Source organism: Halichoeres trimaculatus, unplaced genomic scaffold (genome assembly GCF_033239565.1).
Source record: "Halichoeres trimaculatus isolate MK-OKI-2021-1 unplaced genomic scaffold, fHalTri1.1 fHalTri1_scaffold_5, whole genome shotgun sequence".
NCBI lineage: Eukaryota > Metazoa > Chordata > Actinopteri > Labriformes > Labridae > Halichoeres > Halichoeres trimaculatus.
In genome coordinates, this window is record NW_027437183.1 from 5,532,995 (window position 1) to 5,552,306 (window position 19,312).

The window sequence follows — 19,312 nt, forward strand, 5'->3', positions numbered from 1 at the left end:
TTAAAGCTGGAAATACATAATGTGTTTTCCATTTTTCCTCAAGCCTTCAATAGGTAGATCTTGCATTCACTCTGGTTGGGTTTAGAGATCTTGGGCTCAAAAAAGTTGGTTACCACTGCTTTAGGGTTTCTTTGTGAGTGAAAACACAGCTTGTTTTTAAATCCCTACACTCTCAATAACAGTTATTCCTTTTACAGGTACCCTGCTCCTTGAAGTTCAGTTTGACTGAGTACTCTTTAAAGGTCCCTAATCATGGCATTTCCTTGGTCCAATTGGAAAATAACTATAGACAAAATTCATTTGGTTCTTGGTTTGTCAGGAAAGTTTTTTCAGTAAAGGTTCTGGTACTCTGAGACAACAAAGTCTCTAGCAACTGTGAGGGGTCAATCGTGTTTTTACTTTGGCTGTTTCAGTGTGTACCAAAGAAAGTCCAAAGTTCCTGGGTAAATTCCTGCTCTAGAAATTTGTCAAGTGCAGCATTAAGTTCCCATTAGGTCTACTGTAACAAGTATGGTAATACCGGTCAGGGACCAGTAAATAATGACTAGATGTTATGATTTGTGACAGTGTATTATACAATGAGAAGTGAACACAGGATCCAAACTATTTACAGTTTCTGCAGACCAGTTACATAGTTCAGGTAATAGTCCATGATCAGCTGTTGGGTCAACCTGGAGGAACACAAGAAAGAACTCCAGAAGTCTGTTTTTTTGTTTGTTTGTTTGTTTGTTTGTTTGTTTGTTTGTTTGTTTGTTTGTTTGTTTGTTTTCCACAAGCACAATACAAAGCATCCCACATTCGCCCATAGAAGTTATTGATGTGAATGAATTATCCATGTCTTGAATGGATGGATGTGGAATGGATGCTACTCAGAATGGAAATAATGAAAACATGGAATGGATGAGTGGATGAGTGGGTTCGGATGAGTGGGTTACACTATCAAAAAACCTTTTAGCGGTGAAAGCAGCATTTGTAAAAGTGTTGTCTTGTAGCAACTTTGAGAGGTAAAATAGGTCTTTATTTAGGCTCGGCTTCCTGAAATTGTAATATACCTAACAAAGTCAAAGTCCCTCAGGGAAATTCTTGCAGTGAAAATGGGTCATGTTCTTCTTAAAGTTCCTGTCTGTTTGGATACTTTTTTTTTTTTTTTACAATGAAAAAAAAACCTGTATTATGGTCTCTAGTCCTCTTGCAGTGAGTTTGTGGGGATTAAAACAGTGTTTCTTTTTTTGGCTCAGTTTCCTGAGAATAAAACACATTGTGTACCAAAATCTGAAGTCCCTTGAGAAAGTTTCTGCAGTCAAAATAGATAAAGTGTATGTGTGTGACAAGGTATCTTGTCCTCTCAAGCAACCTTGTAGGATATATTCTTGAGGTTGAAACACATGCTGTATGTAAACCCCAAGTCCCAAAGGAAAGTTAAGAAGCATCAAATACTTCTTAAAGTTCCTGGTGGTTCAGGAAAGTTTATGTTTTAGAGTGAAAAGGCTTTTGTTGAACTCCTGGTACTTCTGGACAGCAGAAGCCTTCTTGTAGCAACTGTGAGGGTAAAGTTGTGTTTTTATTTTGACTGTTGCCTGAGGTTGAAACACACTGTTTGGACCTGTATAAGTTAAGTCCCCAGGGAAAATCCCTGCAGTAGAAAAGCATCATATCTTAAAGTTCCTCGTCTGTGAGGAAAGTTTTCCGGTGGAGAAAAAGCTGGTGTCCAACCTTGCCCCTTTTTTTTTAATCCACTATTGGATTTAAAATAAAAAGCCTTCTAACATTATCATGAACAAGATTTTCTCTTGATGCATAAAGATGCTGGTGCTACTCAGAATCAAAGTGGACTCATAGATAGATGCAAAAGTTAAACAAGCAGAGTTTAGACATTTTTCAACCATCTTGATTTAGAAATCAGGTGCACCTCTTTGTCTTCTTCTATGATATATGTTTTCTGAACTTGATTTTCTAACCTCCATTGATCATCAGGTCACAGTAATGGTTTGATGCTCATTGGTAACTGCTGAGTTTTTTTTCCCTCTCCAAGGTTTTTCACACCGCACACGGAAAAGATGAATGTTATGGCAGTGCTTCTCTTTTGATTACCAGTGTTCACCTTGAGGCATTCAGCTACTGATTAATGTTGAGACAAAAGAAATGAAATACTTTTCCAATTTTCTTTCCCCCAGTGAACAACAAAACCATTACTCACTCGAGCAAGGGCCTGCGCTGCCATTTGGAAGCCTGCAGAGTCTATCATGCTGAAATATTGTGGGAACAAACACAGAAATGGTCATAAGTAATTATCTGAGCTAACATTTCCCTCACTGTGATGAAAGGATGCCACAGAAAGCTGTTCAAAGCTGCTGAACAATCGCCCCTCCAGAAACTAATCAACATGTTGTTTTGTGTTGAATCCATGTACACTGTAAAACATAAAAAGTTGACCTTACTCAGAAAAAATATGGTAACTCATTGCCTCAAATAAATGAAGTCACCCTGACTCAAATATGAAAAGTACATACAACTAGATTAGTTTTAGAACTCAAAAACTCCCTTATATAATTGTATAAGCTGATGCAACTTACATCATTTTGTGATAAATTAATTTTCTTGTTTTGGTCTCTGCCTTTGCCTGAGTAAAAAAATAAAATAAACAAGAGGCAGATCTACTTCATTAAATTACATCCCCTCCTCACTCATGGTTACAAACGCAGTCACAACAAAAATCAGCTCTAATTTTATGATTTTTTTTTACCGTGAGTGAAGAGGGGAGGCAGTAGATATGAGACTCTGCTGTAAGTTGAAATATTGTTCCTCAGGGGGCACAGGCTGTCTGACCTCCATGACACCAATTGGTGGTCTGTGCTCCATGGCACAGGGTCTTGTACCTATTGATTTTTGCAGTGTGCCGAATGATTTTTGAATTTATAAATAAATAACAGCTGTCACTTTAACTTGTTAATAATATCTTTTTCCAAACCCAAATAACATTGTTTTCTATGACTATGTAAACACCAAAACTACCTAAAAAGAGTTGACTCTCTTCTATTTTGTCTTTACTCCTGTTTTCTCTCTGAACTACCTTGACACATCTTCAGGTGGAGCGTGAGCTGCCTGGACTTTTCTAACTTGCAGCGTCTCCTTATGTCTCTGTCATCTCACATCTTCTCCTCATATCCATGAGATCTCATCCAAAGAGCACACCGCTTTCACCCACAGTAGTTTACCAAGCTCCGCCAGACCCCCCCCCCCCCCCCCCCCCCCCTTAGAAACATAATTTACTTCTGTGGACGCAGTAAAGGGCTTCAATTGAATTAACGTCCATAGACGTTGCAGTGAAAACAGACATTTTAATATTGGCCAATTAAAAAAATGTGGCTTGACAAATCTTTTCTTCTTTGTGTATTCACTTGATTAGTCATGCACTACAATTTTGTAATGCCAAGATTCTTTATTTGGGGACCTTAAGCAGGTATGAGATTAAAATGTGTTTAATTATATTGATTAATTACAAATCCTGTAATTAATTAGATTAATTTTTTCTAATCCCCTGACAGCACTAAAATAAATTATATTAAATACAAATTAAATTAAATACATTTTTGACTGAACCAAGCTATTTTGGCCAATTGTGAAATTAAGTGTAAAGGATTTTTTCTTTTTTAGCACAGACATTCAGCCCATGCCATGCCATGAAGACCAAAGAAAACCAGTCCATGACATGTGGAGCACGAACAGCCTGCGCCACACTCAGCATTTCATATCCACTGCGTTCCCTCCTCACTCACGGTTTCAAAACACTGTCACAGAAAACTTGCTTTGCTAAAAACATTTTCTTAAAATGTATAAAGAAGCTGTTTTGAGGTCAGTTTATGTAAATTTTGATTCAGATTTATGTAATGTGATGATTTGAAATAAATCAAACCGCTAAGCTCATTTGACTCTAATCAATTTGTTTTTTGTCAGTCCAGCCTAAAACTGTTATTCAAAAGGAAAACTTGAATGATTTTCTATGTAAGTTGGACCAACAGGCTGTTTATTTAGTGTACATGGACTTGCCTAAAGATGTTCAGGAAATGATGAAGCGCCAAGCAGATCAGGGTTTATTTGTGCATGTGTGAACTGATCAAATAAAAACATCTTGGTCATAGATTTATTTTTCTATGTTGACCCAACTCCAAAAAACTAAGTTTTCCAACTTTTTTTCACTTCTACTTACCATTACTTGTTTGAAATGAGTGTTAATAACATTATGATGAAAGTGAGTTGGGTTCACTTAATATTTCTTAATTAAAGTCAATGTTGTGTTTTACAGTGTAGTATCAAGGCAGTATATTTTGTCTCTGCCTGTTGGCACTGTGGCAAAACCGTTAGTTTACATTAGCAACCTAAATTGGGAATTAATGCTTTGCTTTAAATGTAGAGAATCTTCGTTAAATGTGTTTGTTGTTGTGATGCATGACGTCCATATTATTTTGGTAAGCTGCTTACAAAACATATTTCTATGCACACTGGACACTGCTTCAGTAATAGTTTGACAGTTTAATTTTGAAAACAGATGCTTCAGACAGGAGATGTATTTGCCTTAAAAGATAAAAATAAAACATCATTTGATTGGAAAACAAACATGGAGACTTCACAGTGACATGAAAGAGACCTCAGATGTCCCAGCATTCAGAACATATTGATTAGTTTAAACACAGCACTGGGACACGAGCTGTCTGTCAGCCCCCTGGCAATTTAAGATGCGTCTTATCTCCTTTCAACACCTACTCATATTTTCAGCTGCTGAAAGACACCAGCGTTTTGCTCTTAGCAAGAGACAAGCAGATCAACAGACAGATGATAATCTTAACATTTACCAGATGAAAATGCTGATGTCTGAGTGCAAGGCAGGAGCAGGGCTGTAGAAAACTCATCTGATTTCATCTTTCATCTTTCATCTGCTTCTTTGGTTGCAGCAGTGTTGCATGCTGTCCCGAAGTTTTGTCATTTTTAGATACTTTACCATTTAGTATAAAAGGCGTTACAGTTTTTCTTGAAGGTAGGGTACTGTTTGTAAGTTTTTCAGACTTTGATGAAGCATTGTCTGTGTCTTCCCAGGACAGGAGTACAGTGGTGCCCTGACTTACGAGTTTAATTTGTCCCGTGACAGAGCTTGTAACTCAAATAACTCATATGTCAAATCAATTTTCCACATTGAAATAAATTGTACACCCAAAATAAAAAAAACGCATTTCTTTCCCATATTTTTAATGTAAAACAAATTTACAGCAATATCATTATTAATTCTAATGTTCAGCATTTCCCTTGGAGATCATTCAACTTGAAGATGCTGACAAAAGTGGAGGAGAAAGGCTGAACCGAATCACTAAATCTTATTGGCTGTTTTTTTGCCCTTCTCACAATGCTTTCCTCACTTTCATTTGCAGGTGTTTTTGATATAACCCGTCCAGTGAGGTCTGGTTCATCCTCCCTTTCAGAATGTTTCTGAAATGAATTATGCAAGTGTCATTTAAGGGGTTGTGAGGAGTTTTTAAGTGATCTTGAATAAGTCTCCCTTCTAGATATATGCCTGATTGTATCGTACACTTTAAAATTAGATTATCAGCACCAATATAGGTTATTTTAACATATCACTTGGTAGCTTCTTTGTAGCTTTCCAACCAGGTCGAGCAGATTGATTTACAACACATCTAGGTCTCTATGACAATACCATGCCGGCTGACAAAGTTCGTAGTTAGAAGAGAGATCTGTGTTTTTCTCTGCTAAAAACAATTTCTGTGATTAATTTTGTTGTGATGGTGGAAACTGGAGCCTAATTGTCAGACAGAAAAATGACAGAAGTTGCTTGTTGTCACCTTAGCCTACGGATAAATCGTAGCACCGGGCTGCTTTTAGCGCTTCATATAACTGGCTACTGATGTACAGACCAAACATACAACGTTTGCCTGTTGTCATGTTTCAAACAACAGTGCTACTTAACTGCACTGATAAGTCCTTTACCTCTGCGTGTTATATCCATAGACTGTATATAGAGTGGGCAGTGTGGCTCCGCCATTTCCCATTGTACGGTTTTGAAGCCATCACAGGCGCAGCCATTGGCAGCCATTGTGCAGCCAGAGTCTGCACAGTAGAGACTGTGAGGGATTCTGGGAGATTCTGAGAGAAGCCAAGTGACAAAATTAATAATTTTTTAAATTTTTCTTTTGAGAGTCTAATCAGTTCTTGACTCTACCTCCTGACATATTTTACAATCCCCGAAAAAAATACACAAGAACAGCAGCCGTCAGTCATTGTTAAACTTAACGTAAAACCTCGTTTTTGACATCGTATAACTAATGAAAACAAAACTTTTCTGAAAAAAGAGGACATGAATACAAGACAGCCAAATGTTATCTTCAAATCACCACAACAATCAGACGTGAGAAACATTTCTATGCGCTGTACTATTTTTTTAAAGTATGGATTTTTTAACCTGTACTGCAGCAAGTCACCAGGAGGAGCAGTTTTTGTGGTGACCTCACTTTGAACCCAGCAAGATGATGTCCATTTTTTTTACAGTCTATGGTTATATCCAGTAAAAAGTTGTCTCCAGAAAAGAAAACGTGTTCCAAAACAAACACACGCCTGGTTAAAAGTCACAGCTTTACAACAGTGTGCGTAAGACTCTGGGCCAAAAGGTGGCGAGGCAGTCACATTAAGACAGATCCTCCTCATAGCATCTTTAAATAGCGCCATCACTTGACTAGTTTCAACTTCTTCTGGGTGTTTCTTTTTAATTAAGTCTAAAAGTTTTGCAAAATAACTGCAAACACAAACGCTGAAACTTCCACTGCGAGCTAACTGCTTAGAATAAAACAGCCAAAAATGGGATGCTGGGCGGATGTTGCGACAAGCTTCGGACGTTTCATTCTGTCAGATATCGTTAATTAACTGTACAATTCAAATGTGATGAATCCTTAAGACGTCCTGCTTCAGGACCATTAGTATCAAATCAAACCAGTGCTGTTTCATTTCCCAGTATCATACCAGTATCTCATCCTGATGCTGAACTATGGCATCATATTCAGTGAACTGCAGTTGCTAAAAGCCTCCCATTCCTGCAGACTGCCAGAAAACAACAGCCTGACCACTGCTTGCAGGCAAAAAAAAAAAAAAAAGATATGAGAGTGATTCTGTTGGGAAAATGAGTCAGACTGGGTCCAAAACACCAAACCAAGCCAAGGGGCATCAAGAAATGAAATAAAGCAATCCATGGTATCAGTGAATCCATCTCTTTCCAGGGATTCTAGTCAGAAAGCGTCAACATGTCAATCAATACAGCAGTCCTCAGAGTTTCATGACGCCATCTCAAACTGCCTGATTTGACTAATCCAAGAAACATTTCATTAACAAGAGACGTGGTCAGTACATGGTTTTATTCATGTGAAATACAATCCCACACACATAGAAGAAGAACATCAGGTGGAGACGATGAACAGGTATCACATGGTCAATAAACATTTTTGCAAGATCCAAAGACAAGTATCAAAGTACAGTACAATGGAATTAGAACATTCAGTAGACTATCAATATTTTCACACAGTATTTTCATCTGTAAAAAGAAAATAAATATTGTTTTGTACAGTATGCTCTGGTGATAAATAATAATCTGTGAGTGATTTGTTTTAATGTGTATGCACAATGCCAAGTTTGGAGAGAATAAGGCAACAAATCAAACTCTTATTAAAACTTTATTCCCCATGAAAATGCTCCTCAGTTGTGATATGATTAAAAAAAAAAAAAAAAAACCTAACTACACAGCATCATTTGTCATTCAGGAAATACTCTGCCCCAGTCTTATCACAAAAATAGATACATCTATGGTGAGGTGATGCTTAAACGTTATCTTGAAACAGATGAACAATCATGGCGGTGAGTTGTTTTTGTGCACTGCAGCACATCTTAAAGTGCAAAATGGAAACCAAAGTACTTGTTGATAAATGGGTTTTTGTCTCTGTTCTTTTTCAGAGCGTGTTCCCCCAGAGCCCTGACACTTTTGACAAATTACCCAGGAGCATCAGATAATCGTTACCCTGCATGGCTCTGGGCGATAGGGATGTCTAATTCTCAGGCGTGTGTAAAGCTGTGGCTCTGGTGTGAGATCCAGGTTTGAGAAGCTGCCGATAGCGATCTGATGAAGAGATGTTTGAGAGGTGTGACATTTTTTTGATCAGGGTGTTGTGGTTTTCTGTCTTTGAGGCTTTTTTGAAGAGGTTTTTTTTTCTCTTTTTTGTAGACATGCCAAGGTCAAGTCAAGAGTGGCCTTAACCAGTCCAAAAAACAAAAACAAAAAGAAAAAAATGGACTTGTTTTCAATTTTGAGAGCACATCTTTGACTTTTTTTCATTGTCATTTTCATTTTTCACAAAGGATGCTTTCACACCTGTAGCTCATTTCCTGCTTTCATTACCAGGTGATGAAATGGTTCATTGTTGTTTCAAACTGAACACAATCAAAAAATTTAGAAGGTGAATCCAAGATGCCAGATAATGTTAGCCAGTTAGCCTACCAGCAGAACAAGTTGTGGAATGATTTGAAAGAGTTGTTTTTTGAGAGAGTTTGTTTTCATACTTCTTAATCCATCTACTTCAACAGTATGATAAATACAGCAGCTACTTGTTCCAGTCACTGGGTTTACTTCTATCTTCTAGCAGATCTCTGATTGCTGACAACACAATGATTTAAGTGTGAAAGCACCCTTAGCTTTCTTTCTTTTATTCATTATTTTTTGCGTTAAAGAATTAACCGAAATCTCCAGGTTATACACATGAAGCAGAGACAAAGATGCCCTAACCTGTATTTCCCCTTGTGGTCAGCAGGGGGCACTACAATGGATGCAATTCAAAGTCAACCAGATAAAAGGAATACTGTAATTCTTAGTCAATCTATGATATTAGTCAACATATTTTAACGGTGTGACCTCATTGCAGCTGGGTGTTTGTTAGTAATATAAATTATCTGGTGTACGTGTAAAATGTAATCCGACACCACACCTGGATATGCTTTATGGTGTGGCTACCTATGAGTTATCTGTTGTTTCCACAGTGACTTCTTGTCCAATTGTGGTCCCTTCTGACACCAAAGAAAACTAGACAGCGACCACCAAAGAGCTGGACTTAGGACTCAAAACAGCAGTCAGCAAACGAGTGGGTGTCATCACAATGGTTTCTCCCAATGCCTAAAAAACAGCCTGTGTTTCTGACCAGGTTGAAATGTCACAGATCCATCCTTAGCTTTGGTTGAAGTTGTTTTTTATGTACAACACACATCATAAGAGACAGACTTTTCCAGATGCATGCACAACAATCTAAACTACAAGCAACTAAACCCATGAGGTGCCTCACAGACATTGATGTTTTATTGCAGTGGTTTACACCATTTGGCCCATGTCAAACCTCGATGCACCGGGCAGCTTTGGACGCCCAGTTTCCCACTCATCCGTTTGATCTTTGTACTTCACTGAATTACAGCGCTGTCCCCTGTTTAAAGATCAGAGCCTGTCTCTCTGTTGTATTGCCAAATCTTCATTTGAAAAGTGCTATAGAACATATCCTGACCCCAACACTCGTAGGTCCATCGCTGCTAACATTTTTGAAGACTCTTGCCTGTTCAAAGCATTGTTTGATGTCTATTTTACACATTTATTGCTCTACAGCAACGCATCCGGACAGAAAATTAAAAAAACATAAGACTACCTGCACATTTGTATCAGCACTACCAACCCGACTGGTTTTGATGCATATTCTTTAAATGCTAAGTGGCACAAATCTTGGTGTTTGCTCTTCTGTGGCAGTGACAGATGATCATCAGGCCTGGCGAGGTAAAAGATCCATAGCTTAGCAATCCCCAAAGTAATTTCTACGAGCAAAGCAGCCCTTTCTTTGTCATGCAGCTGAATGCTTTACTTCAGTTATGATTGCTGACACCCCAGACCACACAAATTGCTCACAGTTGTCGTTTAGTAATCGTAACACAGTCATTATGGTAAATACATTGATAAAACTTTTACAAATGTGTCAAGAAGACTGTTTAAACCCATGCACTTCATGCATAGATGATGGTCGTCCTGTCGTTTTGAGGCCCTCCCAAGCTGTGGAGACAAAAAGAGTCGAGTGTTTGCTGCGTGTCCAGGTTTAGTACCCATCCATTCAGACCTCCACGCCTCCCTCAGAGAGCTGTTAACCTCCCTCACCCTCTCCCATCCATCTCAGACTGGGGTCCTGCAGCCTGTGAATGAGTGAAACTATTCCACACAATCACATGCACCGCCCTGCAAACCCTTTTATCAGTCTCCTGCCGAGCTATTGTTATACCCAAGTGGTTTTTGAACAATGTTGCACCGCGTACAATACCTCCTCAATGCCGTGCACTCCAGACCTCTCGCATAGCATCAATTTCCAGCCTCAGGATTACATCTTCTGCAATGTCCCCACAGTGTTTCACACTTTTTCTTTGTACTTGTTTGGAATAAACCGGAACACTGGACGAATACAAAACTGGACGGTCACTACACTTCTCTCTATAGCTGCCACCAGACTGATGCAACACTGCTCAAATTCACGTCGCTAAATGAAGTCTAACAAAGAGTGATATGTTTAGTCAGGAGGTCCTTTTTTGTCTTCAGAAATCGTCACAAAGTCTTTGGAAAGAAGACAAATTCCTTCACACGTAGCGTCCTCGGCAACCGCAGGTGTTTCGCGGTCTCCTGTTTTTCGAGCTGTGTGATTGTCCGTTGGGTTTGTTCTTGAAGCTTCAACTCAGCAGTCATTTCTGTGAAAAGCAGCCTTTTGTTGGTAGTCAAGGCTGGAAATGCCCCAGCTCCTATTTCATGCCACTTCTCAGCACCTGATTGGCTGCGATGAGCATGACGCTGATGATGAAAGCGATAGCAAACGCACATATCAGGCTCTTACGCACGCATGTTTGCTTGACCTGCTGCGTCGGGCTGGAGCCTGGAGGGATAAAAAGAGAGAGGAAGGGGATTAAGGAAAAATAAGCATCTGAAGGTCCATTGAATCAGGTGTTATTTCATGCTTGAAAGATATCTGATAGCAATTTCCGAATGACAGAGCTCATCACAAAACCTTACAATTACAGAAACACAATTATACGGAATGAACGCCGCCAAGAAGATTTGTTTTCACACCTGTATGCCGCGTAACTGCTCTGAGATTGAAATGTTGATTGGGGTTTTGGAACAACAAACAAATGGATGCACGCCTGACTGGCATTTTAAAGGTTGTGCATCATGACAGCAGCACACAAGAAAAGGTGCAGTGTACCTGCAGAACGAGCCGAAGAACAGAGGCCGGCGAGGCGGAAGACGGTGATCAAACGGGGGCTTTGTTGTTGCTTTTTCAAGAGGTTTCAGAAAATCTTTGGTTTGATTTTTACTTTTGATTCACCCTCCTCCAGAAGAAGAGGAATCTGCTGTTGTAAATCATTTTGTATTGCTCTCAGCAACAACATTATAAAATGACTTTATACCCTCGCTAACAGTTCCCTGTCAACACATCCTCAAAGCAGGAGAAATTTCTCTCTTTGAGGCAGAATCTGCCACCTCCAGTAATCCATCTGATTCTGCAACAAAAGGTGTCGTTTACTTCAACTGTGGACGTTTTTCTTCCTCAGTCATGGATTTCCTGCTTTCTTTCTTCACGTCTTTCAAATGAGCTTCAGGAAAACAGTGCTCACTGTGCAGAGTTTGTGGAGGCGGGTGAAGATTAAGCAACAGTGTAGTAATTTTTCCTTGTGAGGAGGAAGCAATATTGGAGGAGGAACAATAACATTCACTGTGCACGGAGAAAATGTGTATCTCTTGTTTCTGCAGCCTTTAAAACGCTGGATTTTGGTGCAGACTGGTCCTTTAACATGCTAACAATGCCACAACCATCCGGTTAATAATCAGTTAAAGGTAAAGGAGGTTGTTCCTTACTGTCTATGTCCACCTGGCAGTCCTCTGGGTTCTCTATGTGGTTCTCCTCCGTCATGATGATGTTCTCGATGTCCTTCATAGAGAGGTGATCACAGAAAGTGTCGTACAGGAGCCTCTTCAGCTCTTCCACTGTTAACTTCTGCATGTCACACTGGAAACACAAACACAGCGTATGCACACACTCAGTTTATAGATACAGTTTGTCCCCACACACTCATAAAATCCCCTCAGTTTACTCTCACACTGATCCTCCTGCTGTTAATGTTCACTCCCTATTGGAAATCTTCCAGATTGTCGAGGGTCATTCAGTGCCACTTTCACAATCTTGTATTCATGTACCAAATGTTTAATGTCTACTGAAGGCCTGAACATCAGCTGGATCAGATCTGAACCAGCTCTTAGTTATGCTGCTATAGGTTTAGACTGCTGGGGGGAACTGACACACAGGGCTCCTGTTTCCCTCTTTTTCTGTCAGTCTAACTTCTAGTCTTACTGTCCTGTTATAGTTACTGACCATACAGCTCTCTGGGAGGGTCTGAGTTTGTCTTGTAGGTTCCTGGGGATCGGTGAAGAAGACGGCCTGCTGCTGTGCTCCTGTCCGACACCAGCTACTACAGCTTTGGATTTGGCCTGCTGGTTTCTCCTTAACTGTCGCCACAGCGCCAAACTTCAGACTGCGTCTGTTTCTCTCTCTCTCCCTTTCTGTGTGTGTGTGTGTGTGTGTGTGTGTGTGTATGTGTGTCTGTGTGTGTGTCTGTGTGCGTGTGTGTGTATCCCTACCCCCCCCCCTCCTTTTTTCTCTCTCCCCCCTCTCTCTCCCACTCTCTCTCCTCTATCTGTCTCTCTCTAACCCCAACACAGTCGAGACAGATGTCTGTCTAACATGAGTCTGGTTCTGTCCGAGGTTTCTGCCCGTTAAAGGGAAGTTTTTCCTTGCCATTGTAACTTGCTAAATGCTGCAAAGTCCTGTACTCTTGGTGGATTAAGATAAGATAAGACTCCTTATCTTGTCTTGATGTTGGGTTTCTGCTAATAAAATTTTATTAACATTTACGGGTCTAGACCTGTAAATGTTTTTGTAAAGTGTCTTGAAATAACATTTGTTTGCGCTATATAAATAAAGATTGATTGATTGATTGATTGAACATAAGTATTGCTCATGTTTGATGTAGTATAGAGAGAGCAGAGTTCACAGGAGGTAAACTGACTTGGACCAGAAGGAGAGAGCACATCTCTCCTCTCGGATAGAGTTAAAAATTCTTCTTCTGACTTACAAAGCGCTTAATGGCATCGGGCCATCCTATCTTAAAGACTTAATCGTTCCTTATTATCCGTCTAGGTCTTTGCGTTCTCAACATGCAGGTCTGCTTGTTGTACCTAGGGTCTCTAAAAGTAGTATGGGAGGTCGAGCCTTTAGTTTTCAGGCTCCTCTTCTTTGGAATAACTTACTGGTTGAGGTCCGGGGAGCAGACACGGTCTCAACCTTTAAGAGTAGACTTAAAACTTTCCTTTTTGATAAAGCTTACAGTTAGAGCTGGATCAGGTCTGAACCAGCTCTTAGTCATACTGCTTTAGGTTTGGACTGCCAGGTGGAACTGACACACAGGGCTCCTGTTTCCTTCTCTCTATCTGTCAGAGTAACTTTTAGTCTTAACGTCCTGTTATAGTTACTGACCATACACCTCTCTGGGAGGCTCTAAGTTTGTCTTGTAGGTTCCTGGGGATCAGCGATGTGGACAGCCTGCTGCTGTGCAGACTCCAGCTACTACGTCTCTACAATGCCAAACTTTAGACTATGTCTGTGTCTATATGTGTGTGTCTCTTTCTCCCTCTGTCGTCCCCCCCACCCCATCTCTCTATGCTTCTCTCTCCCACTCTCTCTCCTCTATCTGTCTCTCTCTGACCCCAACACAGTCGAGACAGATGTCTGTCTAACATGAGTCTGGTTCTGTCTGAGGTTTCTGCCTGTTAAAGGGAAGTTTTTCCTTGCCATTGTAACTTGTTAAATGCAGCAAAGTCCTGTACTCATGGTGGATTAAGATAAGTTAAGACTCCTTATCTTTTCTTGATGTTGGGTTTCTGCTAATAAAATTTTATCAACATTCACGGGTCTAGATCTGTGAACGTTTCTGGAAAGTGTCTTGAGATAACGTTTTTTATGATTTGGCGCTAAACAAATAAAGACCGATTGATTGACTGATGAACTTGATGAACTGTGCACGAATAATCTGTGTAACATTCATTCAATTGATATTCAATTATGATTTAAAAAACAAAACATTGAGAAAAGTTTCATTTTTTTTCCTTTTCTAAAAGAAAACAAATGAAATTCTGTTCATTTTTCAATTTCCAGTTTGATAATTTAGCTCAAATAAAGCAAAGTTGAATTACAGGCTACAGGTTGATTTCGATTTTATTATTTAATTTCTTCGCCCATGGTGACCCAAAAGTTGTAGCTTCTCTGTGAAGAGAGCGTAGATGAAGCCGGCTTAATAATAGTTGTTGATTTAACCTTATTATATTACAAGTTTATTCTTAAATATTTGACTAATTCCCCTCATATGACTAAATTCATCCAAAATTACTACTCAGTTTACATTTATTCATTTAGTTATTTAGTTCTTTTTTGTCTTTTCTAATTTTTGCATTCCAGTGTTAGCCATTCATTTTAACAATTTTTCATTTTTCTTTTTAAGAATTTTTTGACAAACAGAGCCAGGCTAAACTCATGTTTATGTTAATGTTAACCATGGTCAAGGTGATAAATTAAAAATGTGATCATATGTCAAAATAAATAAATATTTTTTTCCTCATAAAACAATAATAACAATAATAATAATACTTATATATATATATATATATATATATATATATATATATATATATATATATATATATATATATATATATATATATATATATATATATATATATATATATATATGTTACATTTTAAAATATAGAGTTTTATTTTCATCGCACTCTGACAGTTGAAGATTTTGGTGTGATATATAAAACACCGCTTCAAAAAACCCTGCGTCTCTTATTTTAAGCTCAGCCTGAGCCCCAGTATGACCGCAGGCTATCTGTGATCACTCCAGCTGCACATGTCTGACACATCTCTTCACAAACATAATGTTATGTGAAGCCATGCAGCCTTTGCATCAGTCCCTGAGGATCCTGGACTCTCCCAGCAGGTGTCTCTGCCTGTGACGCTTTTTTCGTGCACCGGCTGCACCATAAATCTCCCTCACACTCCGTTTGGAGCCTCAGTCTCTGACAGCCACTGTGTGGCTGTTATCACCTAACTACACTAAAGGCACACACTCCATCCCATTAACTTCATTCCTCTGTCAAAGTGAGGGGCCAATTATCTAATGCGGTGTCTGTAAATACAGTTATATCTGGTTTACATTAAATCAGCTTTAATGTTTTAACAAGGCTGTCACCACACAAAGAGGCGGAGATAACATCTCAAAGACTTGATTAAAGGCACACTTCTTGAGAGATTTCAAACCTTTGAGAGATTAAAATCCACCCACTTCCTCCCCAGTGGATGTGACAATTAAAACAGATTTGTAGTTAAAGTCATTCAGTGGCATATTCTGCCTCATACTGAGCTTGGAGGTTTAATACAGATGTCTCTCTAATAAGCACGAAATGAGTTGCTGAATAATGAGCACCTTCCAAAAGACGGAGTCAAAGTCGGTGCCGTTGAACTTATCTGGCAACCCAGCTGCCGTCAGCTTCGGGCCCAGGAGAGTCACAAACTCCTCAAAGTCCACCTGGCCGTCGCCTGTGAGAAGAAAAAGGGAAACAGTTGGTGTTTTTATCGCCGCTGGTTTCGTTGCGCGCTCAGTCCAGTTTGGAGGGCAAATAGAATGCAAATTGCTTCTGTGCTTTGTGGCTTTGGTTAATATAAAAACCAGGCTGTGTGTATGCCTCACCGTCCATGTCCAGTCTCTGGATGATGACCTCCAGCTCCACCTCGTTTGGCATGTAGCCCAGCGAGCGCATGGCCATCCCCAGCTCCTGCTTGGAGATGAACCCATTCCCATCGCGGTCAAACACTTTGAAGGCTTCTCGGATCTCTGTGTAAACACACACACACACAAACACACCCATGCTTTAAACTGCAGACTTAGGGCAGAGCAGGGTATAAAGCAGGAAATGTTCCAACCAGCAAAGACAAATTTGCTATGCCGCATTAGTGCTTGAGTCATAGTTATATGGGGGTTGGCAGCACAGGAGAAGAAACTTCACCAGCTAAATAAAAACAGAATGGAACAAAATAGCCCCGAACAAAGAGGACAGGAAAAAATGTCACATTTAAGAGCAGCTGTCCCTGTCGTCTATGTATTTTAGATTTCATGGGGATTAATCAAAGTAAGAAGTCAAACTCTGTAAGCTGCCAAAATCTGAGGAGCTTTGATGCTAAAATAACCAGCTACATTTTCCGCTGTCAGACCAAGAGCAGTGTTTGAGGGAGGGTATATTTCCTAGATCCTCATGAGTCCTATCATTTCATAAAAAGAAATTACTATTATTTACTGAATGAACTGTCTGAATATAAATGATTGCTGACATTTAGAAAAACACATTCTTTACACTGGGCATCAGATTCGGAAACGTATAAAACACAGACCTTCATATGGATGTTCAAGATTGTCTTGAACAATGTATTTATATTAATAAACATAAGTTATATATCATATAAGTTATATATCAGTTGCTAGGCGTCACACTGTTGGTTGTGGCTGCCTGTTATAGCAGCTTCTTCTAATTTTTTCGTCTGTTTTTGGTCATTTTTGCATTTGGAGTGGATTATTACTTTGTATGGCTCATTTGATGGTCGTGGACACCAAACTGGTTTTGTCTTCAGTGATATTTTTACTATTTTTACTCCTGTGTTTGTCTGGAGATCCTACATGTAACCATGGCTGCATTGTTTACATGTGGGATCAGCTGTTAGCAGCCTATAGCATGGCAACGCTAACTAGTGTAAGGCCAGATGTTCCCCACAAGGTGAGGAGACGGAGGAGAGGAAGACGTGCTGGTTCTTAGGTGTGAGCTAAGAAGTGACGACATGGACCTGTCCTTCCATCCATCGTTATTGGGAACGTAAGATCTATCTCCAATAAGATGGACGAGCTAGCTGTGCTAACCCAGCAACAGAGGGAATACCAGAAGGCAGAGTAGCATCATGCTATTCACAGACATGGCTAACAGAGCAACACCAGACACCAACACCACATTGGAAGAATAGACTACCGAAGAAGCTCAGTCCTGGACCCTGTGGAGGTGGAGGCTGGCTGAACTGGACAATGATGGACAAGCTGTCAGCATCTATTTTCTTATGGACCTTTTAGCACTTTCTGCGCACCTTCTTACTTTTGTTTTCTTGATTGCTGCAGTGACTCCTTCTGAGTCAAAAAGAGAGTTGGCAGGTCTGTCTGACCTGAATCACTCAGCTAAACACAGGACAGGAGCTGCAGATTTAATATGCATGAGTGTCGATTGGTCTGTAAGGTTAAAACAGAGCAAAACCTGCTCATAAACTGAATTCTTTTGCAAAATTAAAGGTTTTCCAAAAACTAGCACAATAATCACTTTCCCTGGTAGCTAATTACATGTTTACTTACTTTCTTTAAAGTGTTGTTGTGATTTTTTCTTTTGATTATGTTCTTAAAACCTATGGCAGAATTTGGGCAAAGTCTAAATGTGACTCCAAATTACTTAAGTGTCATGATAAATATTCTTGTTAAAACAGAGAGTTGAAGACTACAATACAAATAATAATAAAAAAAAAGTCAGTCACTATCATAAAGCCGCAGCAGGAAAAAAATAAAAATAAAACTAGAGTACTGATCTTTTTACACTGGTATTATTTGATTTTAATACCAACGTTGGTATCAATAGTATTGATATTTGGATCAATCAGCCCACCCAGGACCCAGGTACAGTTCATGTTAGCTTGGCAGATCAAGGAGGAGGAACTCCATCCAAACAGCCAAGACTTGGTTTTAAATCACTGCCAGCTCCAGGAAGGAAGCCAGGAAGGACTAAACAGACAGATTGGGAGGCATGATGTTGAGGACATGCCTCCTCTATTAGCTGTTGAGTCTTCTGCTTTCAGAGAAGTCATTAGCACAATATTGATGATATGAAAGACAGGGAACATTAGTAGGTGTACCCAGGTATACAGAAATGGTAAAGCCACCCAGATGATAAAAAAAGAAAAACTAAAAGCAGAAGCAAAGTGGAAAGGAGTGTGAGAGAAAAGAGGATTTCCCCCTGCCAACGCAGAGCTACTATCACTACAGGAGATCTGTGAGCTGCTAATTCCTCAGTTCAGCCACGCAGCACATCTCTGCGTGTTTACCCCCTTTATTATAAGGGAGTGAATTCCTTCATTGATATGCAATAACATCCACAACCAAGTCACCTACCATTTCAGGCTTGTCAGATCTTAGTGTCACACGCCTGATTAGCACACAAAGGAGCAGAGCGGGACATGAATCTTAAGATAGAGATGATGTAAATCCTCTGGAAATGACAGGAAATATCTGTAATCTTTTTAATCTAGTGTTGGCTGGGAGCAGGAAACATGATGACTCAGCGACAGAAGGTGTAACATGTGTAATGTGTAGTTAGTCATGCGAGCGTCATGCTTAGAGGTCTGAACAAGTAATAAAGATAGCGCTGATATACGTACATGCACTAAAACAGCTGCCTATTAGCAATGATGCTGACAGAATAAGCTGCAACAATGAATCTGAATGTGCATTCGTCACTACTAAAAAGGCATGTCTTTACAACAGCTGTGCTCACTTCTTTGGATGGCTCGTTTTTGAATGCCTTTTCCTCTTTTACTTTTACTTCTCATCTAAAAAAGAGTTATTAAGAACATTGTTAGGAACCTGTGGCAGATACTTTACATAGATTCACAGTTGGCATAGAGGACAAAGACAATCTTACCACTCAGATTTTAATAAATCTCCATCAATCACTCCAAATTCTAACACTCGTTAGAACTCAACATGTGGTGTCCCACAAGGGTCACTGCTGGGTCCTCTCCACTACATTGTCTACATGCTTCCCTCAGCCTAATTGTTCTTCCACTGCTACGCCGATGATGCCCAGCTCTACATCTCCACAAAAACCATCACTCCAGCTAGTTTTTTTCTACTTTTCCAAACTGCTTCACCGATGTGTGTCGCAAGGATCCTAATTTTGCCGTATGCCAATGCAGCGATGTGTCGATTTACAAAGAACAGCTCAAGCAGGACAGGAAGTCGTGCAAGAAACCCCCAAAAGACAACCAGTGACTTTCAAAGTCTTGTT

General features: G+C 39.7%; 1 protein-coding gene across 1 annotated transcript in view; it reads right to left on the reverse strand.

Moving 5' to 3' along the window:
- Positions 1–7,400: 7,400 nt before the first annotated feature.
- The window catches only part of cabp7a (calcium binding protein 7a), a 40,814-nt gene continuing 28,902 nt past the window's right edge, over positions 7,401–19,312 (reverse strand). The window contains exons 2-5 of the mRNA XM_074671269.1: positions 15,916–16,059; positions 15,652–15,764; positions 11,969–12,119; positions 7,401–10,985 (exon numbers count right to left, since the gene is read on the reverse strand). Coding sequence (XP_074527370.1) covers positions 10,855–10,985; positions 11,969–12,119; positions 15,652–15,764; positions 15,916–16,059 — 539 coding nt within the window. The 3' untranslated portion in view covers positions 7,401–10,854. The remainder of the gene's footprint in view (positions 10,986–11,968; positions 12,120–15,651; positions 15,765–15,915; positions 16,060–19,312) is intronic.